This window comes from Aotus nancymaae, unplaced genomic scaffold (assembly GCF_030222135.1).
Source record: "Aotus nancymaae isolate 86718 unplaced genomic scaffold, 86718_ANA_hifiasm-v0.15.2.pri h1tg000012l, whole genome shotgun sequence".
In the NCBI taxonomy this organism is placed as follows: Eukaryota; Metazoa; Chordata; class Mammalia; order Primates; family Aotidae; genus Aotus; species Aotus nancymaae.
This window is the reverse complement of record NW_026988423.1, coordinates 13,270,491-13,293,093: the sequence shown is the minus strand read 5'-3', so window position 1 is coordinate 13,293,093 and position 22,603 is coordinate 13,270,491. Positions and strand designations below refer to the sequence as shown.

The window sequence follows — 22,603 nt, the reverse complement described above, 5'->3', positions numbered from 1 at the left end:
GCCCCCTTATCTGTATAAAAACAGAGAAAGAAGGAAAAGAAGGAAGAAAAGAAAGACCACTGGAGGTGGAGGCCAGGCGTGCCCGAGGCCTTGGCAATCAACGGCGCACACTCAGCCTCGGTCTCTGTGCGGGCCTCTCCACCCCTTTCCTCCACGGGGCCTGTGGGGCTGCAGGGAGGAATCCGCGCGCCCATCGCCGATACCCGCCGGGCGCGCAGTGGGTGAGTGCGGCGCTGGCTCGCGTTCCCGCCCAAAGGAGCCGGGGAGGGACAGTGGGCGGAAAAGGGAGCCAGCGCCGCAATCTTTCCCGCCCGAAAGACCCGCCCTGCAGCGGGCCCCAGTCCCCGCCCGGCCCGCTGCGCACCCGGCCCCTCCTCGCCGCCGCGGAGCTGGACCGCAGCTGCCCCGCCGACCATGCGCCGCCTTCCGCGGGCCCTGCTGCTGCTGCGGCTCTCCCTGCTGGTGGCCGCGGGCGCCCCGGAGGCGCTGGTCAGCGCTCCGCGGAGCCTGGTGTGGGGGCCCGGGCTGCAGGCGGCCGTCGTCCTGCCAGTCCGCTATTTCTACCTGCAGGCGGTCAACTCGGAGGGCCAGAACTTCACTCGCGCGCCCCCAGGTAGCGTCCAGCCGGCCGCCCGCCCTCGCCCCGCGGCCGGGTCCCCGCGCGTCCCCGCCGCCCAGGAATCCGCCCGCGGCCTGCGTGGCGTCCCTCCCCGGCGTGTGTCGCCCCTTTTTGGGTCTGGTTAGCTCCTCCCGCCTGGACACAACGCGGGCAGAAATCGCAAGAAAAGTTTGTGGAATGAATGAATGGGCTTCAATGGCGCTTCCGCATTTAAAGTGCAGGGACTGATGTTGCGAATTGACGGCGCCCGGGCGTTACAAGGAGGGTGCCGTGAGTCACACGTTGCTCCATCTCTGACTTAGTTGTCTGAACTGTGAGGAATTGCAGGGAGCGCTTTCCAGGGGTGAGTCATCAAGCCCAGGGATCGCGTCGGATTACAGGGCTTGGGCCTGATGGGTTTGGACCAACGAACTCCTACGCAGAGGAAACGTCAGAGCAGTAGGAAGGGGAGGGGTTTACGTGATCGTTTTTTGTTTCCTTTTTAGTTCTGAGTTCTTGAAAGCAGATTACAGGAGCTAGGGAAACTCAGTAGAACTCATTCGGTTTTCCCTCTACTGAGGGTAGGATGGATCTCATCCTGATTCCCTTTCTGCCTGGTCCTCGTCCCTCGTTGTCCTTCGTGTCTTACCTTTGCAACTTCTTAAAACTTGTCCTGCTGGTTTCAAGCTGTTACCAGTCAGGATTTGCTAATTAATGTCTAAGTTCAGGGCTCTGGCCAATTAGCACCTTGTTTTATTAGTGAAGAGACAATTAGAATGACCCAGTGCCTCTGCCCCTGCTAGGCCAGCTGGGAACACAGCTGCCAGAAGTGTGTCCCAGCTTGGGAAGGGGAAAAGGGGGTCGTGACAGGTGGGCAAAGCAGAGAATTTAAGAGCCAAACATAATTCACTTTTAGATGTAATAATTTTTTTAATTTCATTCAAGAAATACTAATTTGATGTCTGCTTCTGTGTTTAGTAATTCTGCTGGGAATCTAAGGATGAAAAGGCAATGCGTGTCCATCAAGGAACTTAGTCTGTTGGTAAAAGACATGCAAATAACTGATCACTGTACAAGATAATTAAAGGTTATGTACAGAGTGCAGTGGCAACATTGAAGTACTGCCAGAAACTGGAAGTTCAGGAAGATTTCAGGAGCAGAGACTTGAAGGATGAGAAGGTTTGCTGAGCAGGCATGTAGGTGGACGCTCCGGCATGTGAAAAAGCACAGAGGCATAAGAAAACATGGTGTTCGGCAAAATAAATACTGTAATTTAATGATACTGAGCAGAAGAGGCTAGTTAATTGCAGCCACTGGTCTTCAAGGGCCTTGAATGCCAAGCAAATGACTTTAGATAAAAGAGAGCAACTGGAGAAATTTGAGCTGAGGCAAGAATCTGCCTCTAGCTTAACCACCTCAGTGGCTTATGCTCTACATTTGATTCAGAACACCACTCCTGAAGTTGTCTTTGAGCATTGCTTTGATAACATGTCTACCAGTTAGACTCCAAATACTCAGACAACTGGTTTCATATGAATTATATGCATTTGGGTAGAATAATTCCAACTCTATTGAAAGAAACGCATGTGTGTATATCAGGGCTTCACAAACTTTCTTTTTTTTTTTTTTTTTTTTTTTTTGAGACGGAGTTTCGCTCTTGTTATCCAGGCTGGAGTGCAATGGCGCGATCTCGGCTCACTGCAACCTCTGCCTCCTGGGTTCAGGCAATTCTCCTGCCTCAACCTCCTGAGTAGCTGGGATTACAGGCACGCGCCACCACGCCCAGCTAATTTTTTGTATTTTTAGTAGAGACGGGGTTTCACCATGTTGACCAGGATGGTCTCGATCTCTTGACCTCGTGATCCACCCGCCTCGGCCTCCCAAAGTGCTGGGATTACAGGCTTGAGCCACCGCGCCCGGCCTCAAACTTTTTCTTTAAAGGGCCAGATAGTAAATAATTTAGGCTTTGTAGGTCATATAGTCTTATCACATTTATTCAGCTCTGCTTTGTAGCCATGGACACGTAACAAACAAACCTGTCTATGTTACAATAAAACTTTTTATGGCCACTGAAATTTCAATTTCATATAATTTTTCATAAGTTACAGAGTATTATTCTTCCTTTGATTCTTCTCCCCTTTTATTTTAATAGACAGGGTCTCTCTCTATTACCCAGCGTGAAGTGCAGTGGTGCAATCATAGCTACTGCAGCCTCAAATTCCTGGGCTTAAGGGATCCTCCTGCCTCAGTCTCCCAAAATGCTGGGATTACAGGCATAATCCATCATGCCCATCCCCATTTTAAAAATGTAATAATCACTGTTAGGTTACAGGATTTACAAAAACAGGCAGTGAGCTGGATTAGCTATAGTTTGCAACCTCTTATGTATATTAAAGACCCTCAATTAAAATCCAAATAGTACATGACTCAAAGCTGTGTGTACATTTAGATATGCACAAATATATATATAGATAAATATATTCTTTAAACAAATAAAAGCCAGTTTACAAACAGTTTCTATTAAATATCTTGACAGAAGGAAAGTTACATTTATTTTTCTGCACGGTTTACCCCTGCAATCTATGACTTTCCTTTTTTAACTTTTTTTAGTCTTAGAAAGACTTCTTAGCCTGGGCAGCGTAGCATAGAGATTCCATCTCTACTTAAAATAAAAATTTAAAAAATTACTACTCAGGAAGCTGAGGGAGGAGGATCAGTTGAGCCCAGGAGCTCAAGGTTGCAGTGCATTATGATTGTGCCACTGCACTCCAGCCTGGGTGACAAAGCAAGACTCTTTCTCTAAATAAATACATAAAGACTTTTTGGACAACCTTACTTTTATTCCCGTGGATTCCCTTTGTTTCCTTTCAGGCCGCTTGATTTCTGGCTTCCAGTTAAAAAGGTGCCCTATAGTTCTGAAAACTCACCCAGCTAGTTTCTTACATTTCTGCCACCAGCATTAACTTGCAAGTCCTGAAGTCTTTCCCTCATCAAGAACTAACCAAATGGCCAGGTACAATGGCTCATGCCTTGTAATCTCAGCACTTTGGGAGGCCAAGGCTGATAGATCGCCTGAACTCAGAAGTTTGAGACCAGCCTGGGCAATATGGTGAAATCCATCTACCAAAAAATCCAAAATATCAGCCAGGTGTGGTGGTGGGTGCCTGTGGTCCCAGTTACTGGGGAGGCTGAGGTGGGAGGATCTCTTGAGCCTGGGAAGCTGAGGTTGCGTTGAATTGAGATTGTGCCTCTGGGTGACAGAATGAGACCCAGTCTTAAAAAAAAAAAAGAAAAAAACTAATTGGAAAAGAGGAAAAATCTTATTTTCTCAAGCTGTAATCTATTGCCCACAACTTAGAAAGGTTGCCTTATTATCACTCCCATTCAACAGTGTAGAATTTATCTGAATGCCACTATTACACTACATATATCCAAGTACCCAGATAACAAACATATTGTGAACCTCGGTGATCTAAAGCAGGATATCTGAAACTGGGGTTCACAGACAGAAATTACAGGATCTTTTACCTTGGATGGGGAAAAAAACTGTATAAAGATACAGTTTTCAGTAAACTCTTGCTTAAATTGAGCATTTCCTTCAGTTATGAACGTAGGCAGTACCTGTTGATACTGTTATATTCCCAGCTTGTAGCACAACGCTTGGTAGAGGTGCTGAGTAACTACTGTAGATGAAAAGAAGGGGTAGAGGGAGGGATGACTGAAATATGTCAAGTTGGAAGGATATACTTTTTTTCTACTCAGTCTTCTATGTTCATCAGTAATAATATCTTCATAAAATAATTTTACCTCCTGGTTGTGTAGTACTTTGGTGTTTTATACTATGCCTTGCTTAATTTGTCCTCCAAAATAGTCTTATAAGGTAGGAAGGATAGATATTACTGTCTTTCTTTACACATGAGAAGCTGGGCTCAGTGAAGCTAAAATGCCTTGCCTGGTGGGCTCCACAGCGAATGTGTCAGAGCCAAGGCAGGAACAACCCTTTGAACTTCTACTTCATTGCTCTTTCTGTTTTATCAAATCATCCTTAATAGGATTGTCAGTTTACAATAAGATCTTGGAGAATGTTCATGGTTGACAGGTAGCCAGATATTTTTGGAGGATTTCCACTTAGCCTCATGGTATAATACCTTGGCCTTCTGGGATTCTGTTTCCCTTGACCATGTGAGGTCAACACTTTTGTTGCAGCTGTAGAGAGCCTTAATGAACTTCCTAAAGAACAGAGGAGGAGATGACTCCATTGTATCCAAAGTGCCAGAAGTATTCCTCCAACTGTGACTGCTGCAAAGCTACATTCAGATATTGGCTCTGCAACACATTATGTATGTGACCTTGGGCAAGTTACCTTACTTCTTGGAGCCTTGGTTTCTTGATCTATAAAATGGGGGTAACAGATACCTACCTCAAAGTTCTTGTAGGAAATAAATAACACAGAAAATACATATGAAAGTGTCAAGCCCATAAAAAGGGCCAAGTGAATTTCTAAATATGCTTTTGATTTCTTACCAAATCAAACATGTTCAAGATTTCTGATTCTAATGATGTAACATTTTGATACTGCCTACATTTAGAAACCGTAACATTTAGAAACTCAGAATTTCACAAACTTGTTTAGTAATTTCACAAGATATATTTTAAATATTCTAAATTTTGTAGTATGATAGATGTGAAGTAAAAGACAACTTTGGTCACAATTTTGTTTGCTAGGACTGTGGATTTCAGAGGATTCACTACCTTTTTAGCATTCCTCTTTGATACGGTGATCTAAATGGTATATCTACTGCACTTTCTGAAGAAAGAGGTTTCAAAGTTTATTCCCGGGCCACGGTAACTTTAATCACAACAGTATCATTTCAAAGCCTAAGTGTCAGCTGATAGGAAAGGGAAAGTTTGTTAAATATATTATTTACCTAGAACAGAAAACCCACAAAACTTTGAAGGTGGAATGGATTATTATAGTATAACTGTTTCTTTTCAAGCTGAGCAAATAGATTCAGAAGTAATCTCTAGTATTTACAAAGATGTGTATGTGTGTATTTGTGTGTGTGTGTGTGTGAACTTGTACAAGTCTGGTTACTAGCTATAATCTCTCTCTACCTAAGGAAATGGGCTTAGAAGTACCACTTGAAATTTGAGCTTAGTAAATGGGGAAATTTTCACAGAAATGATAGTTATTAGATACTGAAATGGTATACAAAGAAAGATTGTGTGTATTTTACAAGGAGAAAGTTAGATTACTATAGAGATCTGTCATGCTTGGAGTCCATGGATTTTTAACTATCTGGGCTTTAATCCTATACAAAGGAGGAAAGACCAAATAAACAAAAAGTTTATTTTTTATTTGCTTTTAAAAAATAAATTCCTTTTGTTTATGCAATAAATCTTGATTGAATGATTAATGATTCAAATGTTGAGTCTGATCCTTTGTTTGAATACATGAACCAGACCAAGCACTGTGGCTCAAGCCTGTAATTCCAACACTTCAGGAGGCTGAGGCAGTGGGGATTGCTTGAGGTCAGGAGTTTGAGATCAGCCTGGGCAATGTAGCAAGATGCCCTTCAACCCATCCCCCACCCCATTCCTCCCACACCATCTTTACAAAAAAATTTAAAATATTAGCTGGGCATGGTGGCACACTCCTCTAGTCCCAGCTACTCATGGGGCTGATGCAGGTTGAGGCGGGAGGTTCATGAGCCCAGGAGGTTGGAACTATAATGAGCTAGGAGGATTGTACCTCTGCACTCCAGCCTGGATGACAGAGCGAGACTCTGTATCAAAAAAAAAAAAAAAAAAAAAAAGAAAAGAATGCATGAACCACTCATAGTTCTTGGCCTCGAAGATCTTCCAAAGGAAATGATTTTTTAAAAATCAACAATGCTGCAAGAATAAGCAACATATTTAAGTTATTCAATAACAACTATCCAATAATTGTAAAGGTATAATAATCATGACATGGTAGAGTTATTTATATTTCTTTTTCTTTTAGGTCAAACACCATTCAAAGTAGTAGTCAAATCTCTTTCACCTAAAGAGTTGGTCCGGATTCATGTCCCTAAACCTTTGGACAGGAATGATGGAACATTTTTGATGAGATATAGGATGTATGAAACTGTCAATGAAGGGCTGAAGATAGAGGTCCTTTATGGTGATGAACATGTGGCTCAGTCTCCCTATATTTTGAAAGGTAAGTGATTATTATATACTCCAGAGTCAGCCTGGCATGTAGATCCCATGCCTTTCAGAATAGGCTAAACCTGATGACCTCAGAGTCATGTGCAATAGAGTAAACATTGTATACATACCTCCTGGAGCACAATTTAAATTTTAAGGGAAAGAAAATTAAGTAATTTAAAGAGATTTCAATGATAAGAAAAAAAAGTCTTGCGTATTTACCCACGTAGTTACCAGTTGTGAAACTCTTCATTCCTTTGTGTAGATCCATATTTCCATTTAGTAACATTTGCTTTCTGCCTAAAGGATTTCTATTAATATTTCTTTTACTGTGAGAATGCTGGTGATGAATTCTTCCAGCTTTTGAATGTCTAAAACCATCTTTATTTTGCCTTTTGTTTGTTTGTTTGAGTTGTTTTTTGTTTATTTTGAGACAGGGTCTTGCTCTGTGGCCTAGGCTGGAGTACAGTGGCACAGTCAAAGCTCACTGCAGGCTGGGCACAGTGGCTCACACCTGTAATCCCAACACTTTGGGAGGACAAGGCAGGCAGATGGCTTGAGCTTAGCAGTTCAAGATCAGCCTGGGCAACATGGTGAAACCCCATCTCTACTAAAAATACAAAAATTAGCTGGACATGGTGGTGGTGCATGACTGAAGTCCCAGCTACTTGGGAAGCTGAGGCTGGAGAATCGCTTAACCAGGGAGGCAGAGGTTGCAGTGACCCAAGATCACGTCACTGCACTCCAGCCTGGGTGACAGAGCGAGACTCTATCTCAAAAAAAAGCTCACTGCAACCTCAAACTGCTGGGCTAGGTCGCATGCAGTGGCTCACACTTATAATTCTGGCACTTTGGGAGGCCGAGGTCAGAGGATTACTTGAGCCCAGAAATTCAAGACCAGCTTGGAAAACATGGCAAAAACCTGTCTATACAAAAAAGACAAAAAATTAGCTGGGTGTGTTGGTGCATACCTGTAGTCCCAGCTACTCAAGAGGCTGAGCTAAGAGGATCACCTAAGCCCAGGCTGCGGTAAGCTGTGATCATGCCACTGCACTCCGGCCTGGAGGACAGAGTGAGACCCCTTTTCTCAAAAAAACGAATAAACAAACAAACAAAACTGCTTGGTTAAAGCAAACCTCCAGCCTCAGCCTCCTAAGTAGCTAGGATTGCAGGCATACACCACCACACCCCGCAAATTAAAAAAAAATTTTTTTTGTAGAAACAAAGTCTTGTTTGTTATTGTTACCTAGGCTGGCCTCAAACTCCTAGGCTCAAGTGATCCTCCTGCCTCGGCTCCCCAAAGTGCTGGGATTACAGGCATGAGCTACCATGCCCCGCCTATTTTGCCTTTGTTTTTAAAAGATGTTGTCTCTAGTTGTAGTTATAGGTTGACGGTTTGTTTGGTTTTTTTGATACTTTAAAGATGCGACTCCACTGTCTTCTCACTTGCATTTCTTCTAACAAATCTAGCATTGTCCTTATCTTTGTTCATCTGTGCTGCTTTTAAGGTTTTCTCTTTATCAGTTGTTTTAAGAAATTTAATTATTATATGCCTTGGTGCAATTTTCTTCATATTTCCTGTGTTTTGGATTCATGGAACTTCTTGGAACTGGGGTTTGTAGTTTTCATCAAATTTAGAAAAATTTTGGTTATTATTGCTTCAGATATGTTTTCTGTTACATTCCACCTTACCTTCAAGGATACTGATTGCCCATGTATTGGGCTTGAAATTATCCTATGGTTCATTGATACTCTTTTCATTTTTAAAATTCTTTTTTCTCTTTGTTTCATTTTGTATACTTTCTATTACTGTCTCTAAATTCTCTTTTCTTCTGCAATGTGCAATCTGTCATCAGTCCTATACAGTGTAGTTTTCACCTCTCCATGCTTTTTCATCTTCTTGAGCTCTTTTCTGGGGTGCAGTTAAATTACTGGGATATAGTTTAATCCTTCCAAGTTTTGCTTTTACAATTTGTTAGGTGGGACTAGAGCCATGTTTAGCCTAGGGCTAATTATTCCCCACTACTAAGGCAATACCCTTCTGTATACTTCACCCAAGCACTATGAATTAGGAGGCTTTCCAATCTGACTGGTACCCATTGCTAAGTAATGTTCCCTCTGATCATTTTGGATGGGTTCTTCCCCTGTCTTCCCCAAGAACCTAAGAACACTCAGGTGGCAAATACCTTAAATAACCATGTCTCAGCCTGAAATCTGTTTTAATCCTTTGTCATTATCATTCTAAACATTTAAATGTTACACCTAAATAATTAAACTGTATTATTTTTGGAATCAGTACAGGGGAAGAGCCCATCCAAAATGCACTGATCATATGCCCTGATTATAATATGCTCTGCTTAATATGTGAAGAGGACCTTCTACAGATCTCTAATGTTCTCTAGGACCTGCAGTACTTCCTTTTCAGATACTCTGTCCTGCAAAGTCTAGAGCTGCCTTGGTCTCCCTGGACTGTCAGCTCTGCTTCCTCACTCAGTGAGGTTGGCTGCCTGGCTTTGCCCATAGTCCCCCTCCCTGCACTACAACCTCGAAGCTCCTTTAAACAGTAGGCTGTAGGAATTGTAGGGCTTACGTTATTTGGTCCCCATCTCTCAGACTCACTGTCCTTTGTTGCCTGATACCTAGTGCTTTAAAAACTATTGTTTAAGGCCAGGTCCAGTGACTCATGCCTGTAATCCCAGCACTTTGGGAGGCCGAGGCAGGCAGATCACTTGATGGCAGGAGTTGGAGACCAACCTGGCCAATATGGTAAAACCCTTCTGTACTAAAAATACAAAAAATTAGCTGGGCATGGTGATGAGCACCTGTAATCCCAGCTGTTCAGGAGGCTGAGGCAGGAAAATCACTTGAGCCCAGGAGGAAGAGATTGAAGGTGAACCGAGATCACACCATTGCACTCCAGTCTAGGTGACACAGTGAGACTCGGTCTCAAAAGAACAACAACAAAAACAACAAAAAACTGTTGTTTCATATATTTTTGGGGGGTGTTTTCTGGTCATTTTAGGTGGGAGGGTACATCAGTCCTGTTGCTTGTTGTCAATGAAAAGAGTCAAACTTATGGCCAGGCACTGTGACTCACGCCTATAATCCCAGCACTTTGGGAGGCTGAGGCAGGTGGATCACCTGAGGTCAGAAGTTCAAGATCAGCCTGGCCAACCTGGTGAAACCCCATCTCTACTAAAAATACAAAAATTAGCCAAATGTGGTGACGCATGCCTGTAATCGGAGCTACTCGGGAGGTTGAGGCAGGAGAATCGCTTGAACCTGGGAGGTGGAGGTTGCAGTAAGCCAAGATCAGGCCACTACACTCCAGCCTGGGCAACAGAGTGATACTCTATCCTCCCACCCCATCCCCCCTCAAAAAAAAAAGAAAGAAAAGAGTCCAATTCGAAAATATTTGAAGAGGTTTATTCTGAGCCGAATATGAGTGACAAATGGCCCATGACACAACCCTCAGGAGATCCTGAGAACATGTGCTCAAGATGGTCAGGCTACAGTTTTATACATTTTAGGGAGACATAAAACATTGATCAATACATGTAAGATGTACATTGGTTTGGTCTGGAAAGGAAGGACAATTGGAAGTGGAGGCGGTGGTTGGGAGGGGTTCAGTGGGGGGCGGGGCTTCCAGGTCATAGGTAGATTCAAAGACTTTCTGATTGGCAGTTGGTTGAAAGAATTAAGTTATTGTCTAAGACAAAGGAATGTCTGGGGTTATGATAAGGGTTTGTGGAAACCAAGGTTTTATCACACAGGTGAGGCCTCCAGGTAGCAGGCTACAGAGAAGAGATTGCAAATGTTTCTTATCAGGCTTGAAGAGTCATTTCTATCAGTCTTAAGGTCTGTGTTGATGTTAATGCTGTTCAGCTGGGCCTGAATTCCAAAAGGGAGGAGGGCATAATGAGGTATGTCTGGCTTCCCCTTCCCTTCATGGCCAAACTGGTTTTTCAGGTTAACTTTGGAATGTCTTTGGCTGAAAGGAGGGATCCATTTAGATGGTTGGGTAGGCTTAGGAATTTTATTTTTGGTTTACATAATGTCTAAAAATTAATACAATCTTTTTCTCCTTGCTAAAAGGTAAGTTGTTTTATGTTTGCTGCAATTTATACCTCACTAGAAATGAATTTATCAGCTAAGTGACTGAGAGTAGGTTAGACTGGGAGAGGGCATATACTAAACTAACTGTGTTATCCAAGGTGGTGTGAAAAGGAAGGTAAAAGTGTAGGACTCTAACAAAATCACTGATTTGACTAGGGCAGATTATCTCTGGATAATCTTAGAATTCACCAAGAAGCAGAGACAGAAGTGACTCCCTGTGTTGTGGTGCTTGTTGATGGAGTGCAGCCTTGTTCCTGTTTTCCTTTCCTAGGACCAGTATACCATGAGTACTGTGAGTGTCCAGAAAATCCTCAGGCCTGGCAGAAAACTCTTTCTTGTCCAACCAAAGAACTGCAGATTACAAAAGATTTTGCTTCCTTTCCCAGCATCAATCTCCAGCAAATGCTAAACGAAGTCCCCAAAAGGTTTGGGGACGAGAGAGGTGCCGTTGTTCATTACACAATTCTCAATAACCACATTTACCGGAGATCTTTAGGGAAATACACGGACTTCAAAATGTTCTCTGATGAGATTTTGTTATCACTGACAAGAAAGGTAGGAGAATGAATGAACTGATAATACAGTTTAATTATTTAGGTATAACATTTAAATGTTTAGAATGATATGACAAAGGATGAAACAGATTTCAGGCTGAGAAATGGACATCTAAGATATTTGCAACCTGAGTGTTCATATGGTTTTCCACCTTTGTGGATCTCATTTTCCTGTAAGATTTAAAATTAAGTGGCTTGAGGACAGGCATGGTGGCTCATGCCTGCAGTCGCAGCACTTTGGGAGGCCAAGACAGGTGGATCACCTGAGTTTAGGAGATCGAGACCAGCCTGGCCAACATGGCAAAACCCCATCTCTACTGAAAATACAAAAATTAGCTGGGTATGGTGGCAGGCACCTGTAATTCCAGCTACTCGGGAGGCTGAGGCAGGAGAATGGCTTGAACCCAGGAGGTGGAGGTTGCAGTGACCCAAGATTGCACCACTGCTGTCCAACCTGGGTGACAGAATGAGACTCCATTTCAAATAAATAAATACATACATACATAAAATAAAATAAAATTAAGTGCCTTGAGCCCCCATCCCAGGTAGGTGTGCCATGCAGGACACTCCCAAGGTTTTTTTGAACTTCCAGACATTTATAACAAGGTTACCTCTTCTTCTTCTCCTCCTCTTCTTCTTCTTCTTCTTCAAAACTGTCTCTATTTACAGCATCCAAACAGAACTGTCTTATTAATTAATTATTTATTTTTTAATTGAGATGGGGTCTTGTGAAGGCTGGCCTCAAACTCTTGGGCTCAAGCCATCCTCCCACCTCAGCCTCAGTCCTAGCTGGGACTATAGGCACACACGACTGTTGCAAGAGGTCACTTTAAGTTCTCTGTTCCTGCTGAATACTCCCCCTGTTTAGATTTCACCTTCTGCAGCTGTTTACTTCTCTTCACCTCAAAATGACCGGAACTTAGAACATATTTTCCTTGTTTTTCCCTAAGCATACCTAGAAGTTAGCATGCATGGCACATATTGTCAAAGCTTGGGGTACCAGAAACAGGTTTTTTTTTTCACCAGTGCATACTAAAAAACAAACAAACAAAACCCCTGATATTTTAAAATAGACATCTCTGTACTAATCAGACTCTCAGTCATGCTTGCCTCTGGGAATTTCTCAGGCTGTCCTTAACCTTAAGGTCTTAGCCTCCTACTAATGTGGTTAGGCCCACTGTCTTTCAGGCTCTCCACATCCCCCAATAGCGCCCCCTTATCCCACTGTTCAGCCTCTCTTTCCACATTTGCAGAACTCTTAAATTCCTCTTAAGCAGAGCAACTTAAACCACCTTTTGTTCTTATTTCTGATCATACAGGGTGAAGGATGGAAGTGGGCAATATTTATCTTTCTTACCCAGAGAGACCATTAAGGGAGGTTTTTGTTTGTTTGTTTGTTTGTTTTGAGATGGAGTATTGCTGTGTCACCAGGCTGGAATGCAGTGGCATGATATCGGCTCATGGCAACCTCCAACTCCCTGGTTCAAGTGATTCTCCTACCTCAGCCTCCCAAGTAGGTGGGATTACAAGCACCCATCACCATGCCCAGCTGATTTTTGTATTTTTAGTAGAGATAGGGTTTCATCATGTTGGCCAGGATGGTCTCGATCTCCTGACCTCGCGATCCGCCCACCTAAGCCTCCCAAAGTACTGGGACTACAGGCGTGAGACACTGTGCCCGGCCAAGAGAGTTTTTGACACCAAAACAACACAGTTTTCCTGACATGTTATACAATTCCCCAAGTATGCTGACTGTGTGGCTGTAGTGAGTCCTTACTTTAAATAGCAGTCCCCACCCCCTCCGCCACCAGCCCACAATGTGAGTGTACAAGCAAATTATGGGCATCTGCTCCTAACGGTAGTGCTGTCTTCCTGGGCTACAACTGGTCAATCATGCCCTGTATTCTTGCCTCTTTAACCCATGTTGCTGGCTTCATCGCAGTAGATTTCAACCAGGGATGATTTTGCCCATCAGAGGACATTTGCCAATGTTTAGAGACATTTTTCATTGTCACAACTCAGGGATTGCTATTAGCATCTAGTGGGTAAGCATCCTACAATGCAAAGGATAGTGACCTCACAGCAAAGAATCATCCAGCTCCAAATATCAATAGTGTGAACTTGAGAAAACTTGCTCCACAGTGAGCACTTCTGATGTGGAGTTTATTAATGAGTTTATAAATAATAGCAGGGAGGCTGGACATGGTGGCTCACACCTGTAATCCCAGCACTCTCAGAGGCTGAGGCAGGTGAATCATTTGAGGTCAGGAGTTTGAGACCAGCCTGGCCAACATGGCCAACCCCGTCCCTACTAAAATACAACAATTAGCCAGGTGTGGTGACATAGTCCCAGCTACTTGGGAGGCTGAGGCACAAGAATCACTTGAACCTGAGAAGCAGAGGTTGTGGTAAGCTGACATCGCACCACTGCACTCCAGCCTAGGCGGCAGAGCAAGACTGTGTCTCAAATAATAATAACAATAATAATAATGACAGGGAAGCAAGAGGGTGAATATTCGTATCTCTCACCCTTTCCTTTTGTTCTTTGCTCAGTAGCTGGGGAAGAAATTTAAGATGAAAGAGACACAGTCCTAGTCTTTGAGCAGCCCACTCTAGTGGGACTTGTTTTTGTTGTTTGGGAGTGGGAGTAGGTTGTGAATACAAACAAATAATTATATCCCAACATGATAAGCCTCAAAAAAATAAGTACCCAGGGTTCAAGTGCCTGAGGAGGGTGAGTCATAGAGGAGGTGATGTTAGATCTGAGTTTGAAAGATGAGAAAGAAGACTGCCAAGTTAAATAAGTAGAAGATTCCAAGTGAAGGGAATTACATATTAAGTGGATGGCATTTTCAGAGAGTAGCTTAAGGTTTCCTGGTAGGTGGACAGATGAAAGATGAGGCGTATAGCCAAGGTGGAACCAGATAGGCCTTGAATGCCAGCCAGAGAGTTGAGATCTTGTGCCATAGGCTTAAGGTTCTGTTAAGCTTGCTAGTGACATTAACCAGGTTATTTTAGAAACTTCAGTTTTGGAATTAATTTTAGTTTTGGAAATCTGAGCAGCCCTGTGGAGAGCAGATTACAGTATGGAGAGCCCAGAATCAGAACACCTAGTAAGGAAGCTCTTACAACAATCTAGGCAAGAAATGATGACGGCCTAAACTGAGACATTGACCGTGGAGATGGAAATGGAGTGGCAGGTTGCAGAGGCAAGGGCAGATGAGGTAAAGAAGGGGACAGTGAAGGAAAACAAGGCTTCGGTTCTAACTTTGTAGATTCTCTTGCTTAGGCAGCTGGCAGAGAAGGTTCTCAAAGCTGCTCATTCATACCTCTCTATACAATTTCCACTTCTCTAACACTACATTTTATTTTATTTTTTATTTATTTTTTTGAAAACAGAGTCTCACTCTTGCCCAGGCTGGAGTACAGTGGCGCGATCTCAGCTCACTGCAACCTCCATCTCCCAGGTTAAAGGGATTCTACTGCCTCACCCTCCTGAGTAGCTGGGATTACAGGTGCCTGCCACCAGCCCAGCTAATTTTTGTAATTTTAGTAGTCATGAGGTTTCACCATGTTGGCCAGACTGGTCTCGAACTCCTGACCTTAACTGATCCACTCCCAAAGTCCTGGGATTACAGGTTTGAGCCACCATGCCCGGCCTCAAACACCAAATTTTAAATCCACCTCTGGACAGAGGTAGCTGACTCCTGGTTAAGTGAATTTGTCATGTAGGATCCTCACGAGTGACAAATTCACAGGCATCCTGTCAATGACAGGCATGCTTCTCTCTTCTCTTACTGTTTCTGAATGGTCAACTCTGTCAGAAATATGTAAGAAAACCAAAGAACTGTCGTATTTAGTCTTTGGTTTTCTTACATGTATAGAAGACATATCTTCCCAGGAGTGATGTTTGTTTATATGTTTATTTAGGTCCTCCTCCCAGATTTAGAATTTTATGTTAATCTTGGAGATTGGCCTTTGGAGCATCGAAAAGTCAATGGAACCCCCAGCCCCATACCTATCATTTCATGGTGTGGCTCTCTGGATTCAAGAGATATTGTCCTTCCAACATATGACATCACCCACTCCACGCTTGAAGCCATGAGGGGTGTTACAAATGATCTCCTCTCTATTCAGGGAAATACAGGTAATTCAGAGAAATATAGGCGTTCAGGAAAATGCATGGCTAATTAACAAAGAGAAAGCTTAGAGAGAGAGTGGGTTATACATATATGTTTGCATTCAATAGCATATTAGAAAAAGTCTTTCCTGTATTCAAAATTCTGACCAACTTGAGTAAAGATTTGTGGATGTTACTCAGTTACAGCATTTTTTTTCTGGTCACCCTATGTAAGAACAAAGGCCTAGCTCGTGTTTTATTGTGAAACTCAGATGGAAGAAGCTAATGCCTTGGTGAGTGGGCCAAGTCACTGAATCTCTCTTTGCTTTGAACATGGACTGACATTATTTCAGCTATTTCCTAGTATTATACAACAGAATACACCAATATTCACGTGAGCTTTCACCAGCAGACAAATGGATAAAATTAGAGCATTCTTTTATATAATACAGCAAATAAAAGGACTATTTTTCTTTTTTGAAAGTCTAAACTTGAAAGTAGTTCCAGCGGCTGGGCGCGGTGGCTCACACCTGTAATTCCAGCACTTTGGGAGGCTGAGGTAGGTGGATCATGAGGTCAAGAGATTGAGACCATCCTGGCCAACATGGTGAAACCCTGTCTCTACTAAATGTACAAAAATTAGCTGGGTGTGGTGGCGCATGCCTGTAGCCCCAGCTAATTGGGAGGCTGAGGCAGGAGAATCACTTGAACCCAGGAGGTGGAGGTTGCAGTGAGCTGAGATCGCACCACTGCACTCCAGCCTGGGTGACAGAGTAAGATGCCATCTCAAAAAAAAAAAAAAAAAGAAAGTACTTTTGGCAAATTGAGATTCAATCCCATATATTTTTTTTAAATCACATCTGCTTTAGAAGATGAGTTGATGATAAAAGAGCTTTAACATCTTAAATAACAATGGTAGATTAAAGAGGATTATGCTTACCATATTAAAATATCAAATTCATAATCATAATTTTTTTTTATGGATTCAAACTTGTAGGGCCTTCCTGGATCAATAAAACAGAGAGAGCTTTCTTCAGAGGTAGAGACAGCCGAGAGGAGAGGCTTCAGTTGGTACAACTGTCCAAAAAAAATCCTCAGCTACTAGATGCAGGAATTACTGGATATTTCTTTTTCCAAGAGAAAGAAAAGGAGCTTGGAAAAGCCAAGTTGATGGGTTTCTTTGATTTCTTTAAGGTATGCATTTGAGTCTTCCTCTATGGATATGAAGTGATAAACTTGTATTAAAAGTCTACCAAAATAGGTGGGCTTCAGCAAATTTCTTCTTTCTTGTGAACTGACATACATGTTTACATTTTCTTATTAGGTATCAGGAATTACAAAACTCATTGTGGTTTCCTTCTTTCATTGTTAACTTTACCAAATAGCTCAGAACTGTACTTAATTCTCAAAATATAGTACGAGGATTAACTGGGATTTTGATGTAGTTATTTTTTTTTCTTTTTTCTTTTCTTTTATTTATTTGCTTTAATAAACTGGGAATATAATACCTTTTACATAAAGTGATCTCAAATGTCTTTTGTAAATAGAAAAAATACAAATTCCATGTATGTAAAATGGGAGTTGGGATTGGGGTTGAAGGCCTGCTTCTAATCCTGTCTCTGCCACCAGCTATGGGATCTTCCTCTCTTGGTGCCTTGGTCTTTAAACCCGTGTGATGCCTGCCTACTCCTTCAGAGCATTATCACGAGGCCTAAAGGAGAGATGTGAACAATGTGACAAAAGCTGATAGGCTCAAAAACTCCTTGTACCAATTATTTAAGAAAAAATTAATTACCAAATCTGGGAGTGTGTCCTCTTCATCCCAGAGTGATATAATGAGTAGAACAGGGGATTTGGGACTCAGAGAATGGAGGTTTATACATTTCTCTGAACACTAGTTTTTTCATTTGTAAAGGGGTTAATAATACCTGCTTTGGATTATTATAATTGAATGAAGTTTAATGCCTATGAAAAGTGCATTTGAAATGGAAAATAAAGTGTATAAATCCAACAAATATGCAGACAGCAAACCTACTGTGTTGCCAGCACTGCCCATCCTTAAATGTCTCCAGGTTTCTGTTTCCTCAGCTCTAAAACTGTAAAATAGAGACAATGTCTGCCTGTTTCATAGATCGCATATAAGGAACAAATGAAATAACGAATAAATGAAAGTGTTCATTGTTATCAGTATTCAGCTTTAAGAACTTTTGAAAATAATTTTCCTGGCTGGGCACGGTGGCTCACACCTATGATCCCAAGCCAAGCAGATCACCTGAGGTTGGGAGTTTGGGACCAGCCTGGCCAACATGCGGAAACCCTGTCTCTACTAAAAATAGGAAAAAATTCACTGGCCACAGCGGCGGGTGGCTGTAATCCTAGCTACTCAGGAGGTTGAGGCACCAGAATCATTTGAACCTGGGAGGCAGAGGTTGCAGTGAGCCAAGATTACACCACTATACTCCAGCCTGGGTGACAGAGCAAGACACTGTCTCAAAAAAGAAAAAAAATTAAATTTAAATTTAAAAAGAGAAAGAAAATAGTTTTCCTACCTGGTTACAGAAATCTGGATTCTATATTACAGAGACATGATTGAAATCAGTCTCCACTCCTATTTCCTCAAATTTAGCATCTTACATTTAAACAATACATTTCTTAAAATTAATCTGAGAAAGGCTACTTGTAACTTTTAAACAAAGAGAAGATATAAGTTATACAATAAAACTTTTAAACACAAAAGTTGGAAAATGGAAAATAATTCCTCTGTAGTTGGTATTACAGTGTTGATGAGAAGCAGAAGTAAAGCAAACGACTACTGAAAGTTTGTTTATATTTGTTTGTTTTTCATCTTCCAGTACAAGTATCAAGTTAATGTGGATGGGACCGTGGCTGCTTACAGATATCCATATCTCATGCTGGGTGACAGTCTGGTTTTAAAGCAGGACTCACCATATTATGAACATTTCTATACGGCACTAGAGCCTTGGAAGCATTATGTTCCAATTAAAAGAAATCTTGGTGATTTATTAGAGAAAGTTAAATGGGCTAAGGTATGCTTCCCAGCAATTTTTATTTCTTTAAGCAATAACAGATTCATCACAGTTAGTTAGATGAGTTCCATCACAACATAATTTGATTTGACATAATGGAATTGAAAGAAATATTATTTTCTGAAATTGCTGTTCCCCTGAAGTATCTAAAGAATCAGCATCAGAATCATTTTGCATACCCTCTATCAACATTTTGGAAGATTTTCAGAAGATTTTCAGAAGTCCAGCGTTATATAAAATACAGATTTTCTAAATGCTGTTTACATACACAAACAAGAACATGCAAAATGCAAATTACTAATTCAAAGACCAGAGCTAAAGTGCTTTATGAACAAGAAAACATTTAAGCCAATTATAGTACTCTTTTCTTATCCCCAGTTAGAAGAAAAGGTACAAATTCTTAATGAATGCATGTTATACAACATCCCAAGAATCACATTTCCCATAAAATAGGAATTCCTTTTTTAAAAGGAAAGGAATTAAAAAGCTGTTCCATTTTATCATAAAACTACAAAAATGTACCCTTCCATTTTGAGACTTTATACTAAGTTTCTAAGAAACAATATATGGTTATGGAAATAATCAGATGCCTGAGGCAGAATCAGTGTTGTGACCCTTCATAAGAGCCATGATAGCTCGCAAATGGCTTTTCCTGTGGGCAGCATGGTAGAAGATTAACTATTTTCCAAAAGTATAATTAGGAATGCTGACTATTAATGGTACTGCATGAACAGCCTATAGGTACTAATGACTGAATTTTTCGGTTACAAAAGCAATACAGTCTTTTATAGCTACCATTTTATAACACAACATTTTGGTTCTGACTGCGAATTTGCATGGAGCTTTTAAAGATGTTATAACATGAAAATGGATTAATTCCACTATCATGCAGAGAGGAACTAGGCTGGTGGGACAGATGAGGAAGCCAAAGAGTACTTCCTGGGTGGCCAGGAAGGTATCATGATGATCACAATAGGGGCTGCACGTGGGTTGTTGCACTGTGGGGAGAAGGAGTGGTTTCCTGGTACTGTGGAAAAGGGGCCAAACTTGTGATCATTTCTCTTTAACAGAGATGTCTAGGAAAATACTCTGTCTCTTTCCATAGCCTCATTCTTTTATTTATTTGCTTGTTTGTTTATTTTTTTTGAGACAGAGTCTCTCTCTTTTGCCCAGGCTGGAGTGCAGTGGCATGATCTCTGCTCACTGCAACCTCCGCCTCCTAGGTTCAAGGAGTCTCATGCCTCAGCCTCCCGAGTATCTGGGATTACAGGTGCCTGCTACCACATCCAGCTAATTTTTGTATTTTTAGTTGAGATGGGATTTCACCATGTTGGCCAGGCCGATCTCGAACTCCTGACCTTAAGTGATTCTCTAGCCTCGGGCTCCCAAAGTGCTGAGATTACAGGTGTGAGCCACTGCACCTGGCCCCTGTAGCCTCATTCATAAGTTATAATTCCATTATGTTTTGTCTTTCCCATGCTGTTCACTTTCCACCCCACCTCTGTCCCACCTCACACTTAGCCCTCACTTTCTTTGTGGGTCGCAGTAGTAATTTTCATTTTTTTTTAACCTCTCAGGAAAATGATGAAGAAGCCAAGAAGATTGCAAAAGAAGGACAGTTGATGGCTAGGGACCTACTACAGCCACACAGGCTTTACTGCTACTATTACCAAGTACTGCAGGTCAGTTCAGAGTGTCCATCCACACTGCTGGGTCAGGTGTCCTCAGACCACATGCGCTTGGCCTGTGTACTTCCTACCTGGCTTCCTGAAGGGCTCAGAGAGTCAGCCTATGGACCGGCTGGCTAAGCCGAGACACTAGTCTAGGGAAAGATAGTGCTAAGTCTTCGTTTGGTGGCCTCCTTTTTTTAGTTTTTGTTTTTTTTGAGACGAAGTCTCACTCTGTCACTCAGGCTGGAGTGCAATGGCTCAATCTCGGCTCACTGCAGCCTCTGCCTCCCAGGTTCAAGCATTCTCCTGCCTTAGCCTCCCAAGTAGCTGGGATTACAGGCTTGCACCACCACACCTGGTGAACTTTTGTATTTTTAATAGAAACTGAGTTTCGCCATGTTGGCCAGGCTGGTCTTGAACTCCTGGCCTCAGGTGATCCACCCGCCTTGCCCTCCCAAAGTGCTAGGATTACAGGTGTGAGCCACTAAGCCCAGCCATGGCCTCCATATTTTCATCTTTATTCTATATTATGAAAAACGATGCCTTTGTGGATTGGGGTTTCTTTCTAGATTATGAATTATCACTAGTGCCTGTGATAGCTAAAGTTAAAATGTAACTTTAGTACTAAAATAAACCAGACCTTTGATTTTAGTCTGAAGACACACAACAACTAGAAAAGATGGCGTGACTGGGGATGGGAGTGGGTGGAGGAGTCAACAGAAGGAAGTGTGGACTAACCTTTCAGTTGCCTTTAAACCCACATTTCAGAAATATGCTGAGCGCCAGTCCAGCAAACCCGAAGTACGTGATGGAATGGAACTTGTTCCTCAGCCAGAAGACAGCACAGCCATCTGCCAGTGCCACAGGAAAAAGCCTTCAAGAGAAGAGCTTTGAGTCAGCCCAGATTCACACTCCTGCATATTCCAGCTACATCTTTAAGGAAAGATCAAATCTAAGCTATGAAGGACAGTACAGAAGATTTTACCAAGTGGACTACTTCTCTCAGTGGCTTTATATGTGTAGATGGATGTAGCCATACTGGTTGAGCATTGCTTATCTGAATTGCTTGGGACCAGGAGTATTTCAGATTTCAGATTTGGAGATATTTGCATATACATAATGAGATATCTTGGGGATGAGACCCAAGTCTAAACACAAAATTCATTTATGTTTCATATATACCTTGTAAACATATCCTGAAGGTAATCTTATATAATACTTTTAATAATTTTATGCCTGAAACAAAGTTTGCATACATTGAACTGTCAGAAAGCAAAGGTGTCACTATCTTAGTGACCCATGTGGTGTCAGCACTCAAAAAGTTTTGGTTTTTGGAGTGTTTCAGATTTTGGATTTTTGTATGAGGGATGTTCGACCTGTGTTTGAACAAGTATTACCAAATATTTTTGGACGTTAAGATCTTTTAAGTAAAAACTGCTATTATCAGCATCATAGTTTCTCTAAAAAGAAAACTTGGGGATCACAGCAGATAGAGAGACTTGCTAAAATATAAATCAGCCTCTGTAAAACTGTTTACATATTTATTGGTTTACGTATTTTATTGGTTAATTTCTATCCCCTGTTCACTTTTTCTCTTCCACTTCCAATTATGAAGAGAAAATATTTGTTCAGGGTTCTTTTTCCTCCCTGTCACTGCATAATTTCTTCTCTTACAAGCTGCTTTTGGCTTTCATTAATAACAGCTTCTTTTAAAAGGTCTGATAAGGATATTTAAGGAAGAAGAGGATGACTCTGTTATTAAAGGTGGCATGGAGACTGTGGAGGGAATATTTTTTAAAGCACTACTCATAACTTTTAAACTAAATTTTGCCAAAGCCTGAGACAACATTAAGGAGAAATTGTGCCTTCAGCTAGTTATTCCCAATCTATCTGAGTTGTATACCCATCAAAGACAATACAGTTATTAACACAGATGAAGGTATGCTATAGTCATCATTCATTATCTATATATTGAATAGGTCAAAGATAACTGTAGGTGAAGAGCTTTCATTATTATTATTTGTTTTTTTGAGATGGAGTTTCGCTCTTGTTACCCAGGCTGGAGTGCAATGGCACGATCTCGGCTCACTGCAACCTCCGCCTCCTGGGTTCAGGCAATTCTCCTGCCTCAGCCTCCTGAGTAGCTGGGATTACAGGCACGTGCCACCATGCCCAGCTAATTTTTTGTATTTTTAGTAGAGACGGGGTTTCACCATGTTGACCAGGATGGTCTCGATCTCTTGACCTCGTGATCCACCCGCCTCGGCCTCCCAAAGTGCTGGGATTACAGGCGTGAGCCACCGCGCCCG

At 41.9% G+C, this 22,603-nt stretch overlaps 1 protein-coding gene across 3 annotated transcripts; it reads left to right on the top strand.

Annotated features, from left to right (window-relative positions):
* The first annotated feature begins 414 nt into the window (after window positions 1-414).
* Window positions 415-22,228, top strand: POGLUT3 (protein O-glucosyltransferase 3). 3 transcript variants are annotated; one of them, XM_012474576.2, is made up of 8 exons: window positions 415-613; window positions 6,603-6,800; window positions 11,175-11,458; window positions 15,388-15,604; window positions 16,575-16,771; window positions 18,430-18,624; window positions 20,202-20,306; window positions 21,063-22,228. In XM_012474576.2, the coding sequence occupies exons 1-8, from the start codon at window positions 415-417 to the stop codon at window positions 21,186-21,188; spliced, it is 1,521 nt and encodes a 506-aa protein (XP_012329999.1). In that variant the 3' UTR covers window positions 21,189-22,228. The 3 variants fall into 3 exon arrangements, with proteins under 3 accessions (XP_012329999.1, XP_012330001.1, XP_012330002.1); XM_012474579.3 differs by lacking the exon at window positions 415-613 and adding an exon at window positions 787-962; XM_012474578.2 differs by lacking the exon at window positions 18,430-18,624.
* Window positions 22,229-22,603: the final 375 nt, after the last annotated feature.